At 38.1% G+C, this 7,478-nt stretch overlaps 1 protein-coding gene across 1 annotated transcript in view; it reads left to right on the forward strand.

Moving 5' to 3' along the window:
• The window catches only part of LOC107706742 (tetratricopeptide repeat protein 28-like), a 280,615-nt gene that overhangs the window by 4,123 nt on the left and 269,014 nt on the right, over window positions 1-7,478 (forward strand). The window contains 1 exon segment of the mRNA XM_016510546.1: window positions 329-616. Coding sequence (XP_016366032.1) covers window positions 329-616 — 288 coding nt within the window.

A 7,478-nucleotide genomic window follows, 5' to 3' on the forward strand; every position in this document is an offset into this window, starting at 1 on the left:
CTTCAGAAATCATTCTAATATGCTGATTTGCTGCTCAAGAAACATTTCTGATTAGTATCAATGTTGAAAACAGTTGTGCTGCTTCATATTTTTGTGAAAACCCTGATACATTTTATTTTTCAGGATTCTTTGATGAATAGAAAGTTCAAAAGAACAGAATTTATTTGAAAGAGAATTATTTTGTAACATTATAAATGTCTTTACTGTCACTTTTGATGAATTTAATGCATCCTTGCTGCATGAAAAGCTTGTTTCAGTTGCCTTTAAAAAAACAGGTAATAATCTGAATCCACTAATGCGTCTCTCTGATGTGTCTCTTCCTGGGTAGTTTGGTCTGTTTGGACCACGAGCACTGGGCAGGGCTGTGCACGCCGCCGCCGATGGCCCGGGCCTCAGCAAGGCCGAGTTCATGGAGAAGGTGCGGCAAAGCAACGAGGCCTGCCAGCTGGGAGACTTCCAGATGGCCGTGAAGCTTTACGGCGAGGCCCTGCGCGCCGACCCGCAGAACTGCATCCTGTACAGCAACCGCTCGGCCGCCCACCTCAAACTGGGTCAGTACCAGATCGCCCTGGACGACGCAGTCAAAGCCCGCCTCCTTAACCCCAAATGGCCAAAGGTGAGTGTGTGGGCGGGGCTTCGCATCTTTTATTCCAGGTTACAGGTGAAGACGTCTCTCGTTCCTTGGTCGTCATCTTCATGTGCTCTATACAGTTTTTTCCTCAGCTCAGAGAAGCAGAGATCATCTCTGTCTTCCGTTTGTTTGTTTGTTCTTTTAGCATTCATTGCAGGTACAGCAAGTGGAGAGCTTGAGAATTTGCCAAATCGCCTCTTTGCTTAACATTTCTCAGCTGTGATGCTAACAGGCACTCACGGCAGAACATCACGTCTGAAAAATGATCGCAGTAGTGGCCTTATGGCAGGAGCTCATCTGCTTTTGGCAACGGGAAAAGGGCACGCTGTGATAGACTTACTAACAAACAACACTATTTCACAGGCTTTTTTTACTATATGTAACCCTGGAGCACAAAACCAGTCTTAAGTCGCTGGGGTATATTTGTAGAAATAGCCAAAAATACATTGTATGGGTCAAAATGATAGATTTTTCCTTTATGACAAAAATCATTAGGATATTAAGTAAAGATCATGTTCCATGAAGATATTTTGTACATTTCCTACTGTAAATATATTAAACCATACATCAATGGAGAACTTTTTTATTCAACTTTCAGATGATGTATAAATCTCAATTTTGAAAAATTGACACTTAAGACTGGTTTTGTGCTCCAGGGTCACATATGCTCTCTAACATTTAGTGAGTATTAAACTAGATTAATTATATAGAGAGAATTTGATTAGTCGGATTCAGTTTCTGACATAGTTCCCACAAAATATGATTAATTGGACGATATTTGGCCATATTGAGATGATTAGCATTGGTGAGAACCTCGCTGATTTAGTTTCTTCATGTGTCATTGAAGTATATGCATTTTTTTTTTTTTTTTTGCACGCATATCATGTAAAATAAGTGTTTGATTCATTATAGCAGTTAATGTATATATTGTTTGCAATCATTTACATCAATATCTGCCTTTCAAAACCTTCTTTGTTTGACTACAAGTTGTACTGTAGTTGGATTCAGTTTCTGACGCAGTTCCACAAAACATGTTTGATATTATTTACTATATTTATATCACCAGTTGCAGTTCTGCATCATTTTTATTAACTCCTACAGATCACCAACGTAATGTTAGATTCTTCAGTCATTGCTAGTTATAGATAAACTGGTTCGGATGATTTATTAGCCGATATTTGGCCTTATTGAGATTATTAGCATTAGTTTCTGCTTGTGTCAATAAATTATAAACATTTCTGTTATTCATTTGAGTGCATATTGTGTAAAATAAGTTTTCGATTCATTTCAGCATGTAGTATACATATTATTTGCCATCATTTACATCGGTATCTGCCATTGAAAAACCTTTTTGTTTGACTACAAGTCGTTGCGCTACTATTCAAAAGTTTGGGGACAGTAAGATGTTAATGCTTTTATTCAGCAAGGACACATTAAATTGATCAAAAATGACAGTGAGGACATTTATAATGTTGCAAACAGATTTCTATTTCAAATAAAGGCTGTTCTTTTGAACTTTATTTTCAAGAATCATGTAAAAAATGCATCACAGTTTCCACAAAATTATAAAGCAGCAAAACTGTTTTCAACATTGATAATAATAATACATTTTCTTGAGCAGCAAATCAGCATATTAGAATGATTTCTGAAGATCATGTGACACTGAAGACTGGAGTAATGATGCTGAAAATTCAGCTTTGATCACAGAAATAAATTACATCTTAACAGATATTCACATAGAAAGCACTTATTTTAAATTGTAAAAATATTTCAGAATATAACTGTTTTTGATCAGATAAATGCAGCCTTGGTGAGCAGAAGAGACTTCTTCCCCCAAACTTTTGAACGATACTGTATTAAGTCCTTATGTCTCATATAGGATGTTTGTAGCCCAGTGGTTAGTTCTGTGCTGCTAATAGAAATGTTGCAGGTTCAGTCTTACATAGGTATGACAGACTAACGTTAGAGTTGTTGATATCCTGCTCATATCTGGTGACTTTAGTGTTCTTGAGCTTTTACTGCACCTGAAATGAGTGTATCATAAGTTGCTTAGGATAAAAATGTCGGCCAGCATATTTATATTATATAAATTTAGGTTGTTTATCGAAATTGCGTTTTTGTTCTACTTTGAACCGGGCGACCCACACATATGTGTGCAATCTTAACAGCTCTAGTCGTAAGTATTTTGTAATCACGCAAACATGTTGGCTTCAATAAGAGCTGAGAATATTGAAATGGCCTTTTTTCTCATTCATAAACCGCCTCAACGCTCTGAGAGAAAAGCGTTTTGCGCAGACTTGAGTGGTACTTCGGTTTGGTCTCGCTCTGACCACACAGTCCTCTCCTCCCCGGCCCAAAGCACATGTGGCAAAACCCAAACCCAGCGAGGAACGTTAACCTCTGTATGCAATGCTGCCCGTCTTCTGCTTTCTGACTTTTCATTTGCTGCACGGAGCCAGAGAGGCGGGACTTTCTCGCTTGGCACAGAGAAAAGGGCAGAAACATAGGTTCAATTTTACTCAACCAAAACGTGTGAAATAGTTTTCTTTATGAACAGCGGGCTCCTCTGAGACACGACAGGGGAGTGTTCAAACTAACCAGCGCCACAAGTGCAGCGCTCGGGATCTAGCCGAGGACGTTTTGTGGGAACGAGCAGACAGCGATCCCTGTATCACAGAGGCTGTGCTTCCTTTTGGAACAGAATAGGAGGAAGTAGTGGGTGTGGGGCCGAACTGCTGTTTTGTTGTGGAAATCCTGGTTCAACGGCAAACTTGTGCTACGAGGACAATAACTGCAACATTCCACCCACTTTACGGGCCTGAAACGCTGCAGTTTTGCCCCATTACGCATATGCGGAGCTTTTCTGACAAAAGTCTCACAAAAAACACAAATAAACAAACAAAAATGAAGCTATGACTTGGCCAGAAGAAAACTTTAGTTTCTCTTTCATATTTCAGGGATTTAATGGAGTGTAGAACTTTGTCTTAGATGTTCCTTCAAAAAATGAAATTATTCAATTTAGTACAATTAAAAATAAATTAAAAAGTAAAAATTTATTGAAATTATACAATTGTTCATATAGAGTAAAAATATAGCAATAAAAGTAGATTTTTCAAAGCGATATTGTGGTTGGCTTAAAAATTTTCCTTGTATTTGAGTTTTAGTGCTCTGATTGGTTGGTTGATAAGGTGTTGCTAGGCAGTTGCTAAGCTGTTCTGATTGGTTATATTCTATTTTATTTTATTTTGATACTGTATGGTGTGATGGTGTAAGTTCCTCCTTCAGTTTAAATAAACACTATTGTTCAAATCTTTTGAGTTTTTTTTTAACCAAGATGCATTAAATGACCAAAAGTCACAGTAAAGACATTTATAACGTTACAAAGGATTTATATTTCAAATTAGGGATGTAACGGTATGAAAATTTCTTATCACGATTATAGTGACCAAAATGATCACGGTTATCAGTATTATCACGGTATTGTTAAAATGTGCTGGAAATGTTCAAAAAGTACTGACACACAAATCATTGGTACAGTATTTATTTATCCTCAGTTGTTCAAATCGCGGTAATCGAATACGGTTATAGTGATAATTAAAATATGAAACGGTAATACTAACCGTGGGGTATTTTATCACGATTTATCGTCAAACTGGTAATCGTTACATCCCTATTTCAAATAAATGCTATTTTGCACTTTTCTATTCATCAAAGGATCCTGAAAAATCCTGGTTTCCACAAAATTATTAAAAGGCAACTGTTTTCTAACTGTTTTCTATGTTTCTTGAGCAGCAAATCAGCATATTAGAATGTTTTCTGAAGGATCATGTGACACTGAAGACTGGAGGAATCATGCTGAAAATTCAGCTTCGCATCACAGCAATAAATTACAGTTTAAAAATATATTCAAGTAGAAAACAGTTATTTTGATTTGTAATACTATTTCATGATATTACTGTTTTTACTGTATTTTTGATCAAATAAATGCAGCCTTGGTGAGCAGAAGAGACTTCTTTCAAAAATCTTATCAACCCAAAAATTTTGAACATTAGTGTATGCATTTTAATAGTCAATTTGAGCACGTTCCATGGCAAAAACCAAAGTCTGATCATTTTGAAACATAGCAGGAAACCTCTTCTCAATCACTGATGTAATATAAATGGTGTAGATAGAATTATAAGCCACAGTTTAATATTGAGTGTCATTTAGTCTTGAGCACAGATCGCACTTGATCTAATGAATGAAATTCAGACATTTCTAAGTGTTTGTTTTTTAATCTGGACTCGTGTTTACAGCTCTGAATTTCTCTTAAATGTAAGGAAAAAGACACAGTAGAGATTAAAATGGCCTTTTTGTGGGGAAACTTGCTCAATAAGCCAGTACTTCACACCTGACAGCCAGGCAAGAGCGACAGAATGATAAACTGGTTGTAAGTCTTTGTATTGATTGAAAGCTGTTGATGTTTTTCCTCCTCGTCACACACTCAGATGCCTCTCAACCCTTTATGAGAGGCCACGGCGAGTGATGAATGTGAAGAGAAGGCAAATGAATGCAGACGAATGTCTCTTCTCCTGCAAGAGCTCGAGGACGCTGAAAGACTTGAGACATCAGTGTTTTTAGCTGTATTTATGCAGCGTTTGAAGTGTTTGTGCTCGCGGAGATGCAGATTCAATGTTTACTTCTCATGATAAGAGGACTTAGTGTCAGAGCTGGCCGGTATGACTAAAAAACTAATTCAATATTGATTTTTTTCCCAGCCTTGTGATAATGTTTGATTTTGCAGCTTAGAATAGCATTTTATTATTGTACATTTTTTCATGATCATTTTTTTCTTCTTTTTTCCCCCTTTTTTTTTCAAAGAGAATCCCTGAGATGTATGTCGACAGTCGCTAAGGTTCCACAAGCGCAAGCACAATGGGGTTGAAGACTGTGTGTGTGTGTGTGTGTGTGTGTGTGTGTTAATGCAAAAAACTTGTGTGCTATATTAACCGATAATATCAATGAACAATGAACAGCAACTTAAAATAGAAAAAATATATAATTTAATAATAAATACGCTAAAATTTATATTTTATTTATACATTTTTATATTAATGTCTATAAAAATAAACTCTGGTTATTTTATATTTTGTATTATTTGAAGGCTTTTTGGCCTTTTTTCATTTTTAATATAAATATCTATATATCATATATCATAATCATTCATATTTTATACTAAAATTAAATTTTTTTTTATAGCAAAAAAAATGACGTGTGTGTGTAATTGTCATTGGACCGTCCAAAGTTTTTTTTATTCAATGCATACAAGGAAGGAAAATGTATATACTGTATTATGCATCAGTATAATTGTATATAGTAATAAACAGCAATATATTCCTGCATATATTTCTTGCTTGAACATTTTGAAGCATGTAAATTACCATAAGTGATGAAGCGAATGAATCATTGAACCCATTCATTGAATCAAACAGTTTGAAAGAACTGAATCAAAATGGGTCTATTGGTGAGATCTTTAGGAAACATAATGGCCAAATAAAAATTTGTTTGCATCTGCAACAAATTAATGTTGCATGTTTGTTAAATATTCTACGTAGTGCTCAGCCTTAGTATCAGTACCTGAGTGCTGTGTGGCGTAATGGCATGCCGTACCGCAGTGCAGTGCAGTGGAGTGAAGATACATGGAGGTGACGTGCAGGGCAGGGTCATAGCAATAGTCCTGCTGCTTCGTCACGGCGGGGGCGCCCGCTGCGGGCGGCGTTGACAGCCTTAGTATCAGTACCTGAGTGCTGTGTGTACCGCAGTGCAGTGCAGCGGAGTGAAGATGCATGGAGGTGACGTGCAGGGCAGGGTCATAGCAATAGTCCCGCTGCTTCGTCACGGCGGGGTCGCCAGCTGAGGTCGGCTTGAATTAAGGCTGAATAACAGCGGCTGCTCTGAGAAGGCTATTTACTTCTGTCAGCGCTGATCGCCCCTCCTCCTCTTCCCAGCCTCGCATAGATGTCCGTGTTGGCACAACAGCCGTGTTTTGCCCCTTTAGAGGGCCCATGGGAAGGAGAAAACTGGGAGCGGCACTGTGCATCCAAACACGTGCAGCAGCGACACAAAAACACACTGAAAGGCCTTGCAGTTGCTCGCCGTTGTTTTTGCAGGGTTTTAGCCTTTATCCTTTTAAATGCGCTTTTTTTTATCTCTTTGTCATTTAGATCGGGTTTCGGGTTGAAAGCGTTTTTCTGAGAGGACTTCTAAACTTTTTTTCCTCACGTTCCCTGCATGTTATCCCTTTTATTAAAAAAGTCCCAGGCACTGTTTCATTCTGTGCGGTTGCTAGGCTGTGGTTTTTGAGCTTGCAAACATGCAGGTACGTGAAGACCGTGGAAAGTCTCACACCTGGATGTTTCTCTGGGGGGCCACTGCGACTTCAAAGAGCCAATAATTCATGCAGATTCACCCTGTCCATCTTTATTTCATTTGATTGCGTCCGTTCTGTTCGCAGGCCTTGCGCTGATCAGACAGACGTCATGGACCGCGTTGTTTAAACACAGACTGAGGGATTATGCATGGACTGGTGTATGAATGCAAATTCAAAGCATGCAGTGACTTGCAATTTTAAAGCTCCGATGGATCTCATATTGTAAAGATGCTTTTATAAAGGGCTATCTATCTATCTATCTATCTATCTATCTATCTATCTATCTATCTATCTGTCTGTCTGTCTGTCTGTCTGTCTGTCTGTCTGTCTGTCTGTCTGTCTGTCTGTCTGTCTGTCTGTCTGTCTGTCTGTCTGTCTGTCTGTCTGTCTGTCTGTCTGTCTGTCTGTCTGTCTGTCTGTCTGTCTGTCTGTCTGTCT

This window comes from Sinocyclocheilus rhinocerous, unplaced genomic scaffold (assembly GCF_001515625.1).
Source record: "Sinocyclocheilus rhinocerous isolate Xijiao unplaced genomic scaffold, SAMN03320098_v1.1 scaffold864, whole genome shotgun sequence".
Taxonomy (NCBI): domain Eukaryota; kingdom Metazoa; phylum Chordata; class Actinopteri; order Cypriniformes; family Cyprinidae; genus Sinocyclocheilus; species Sinocyclocheilus rhinocerous.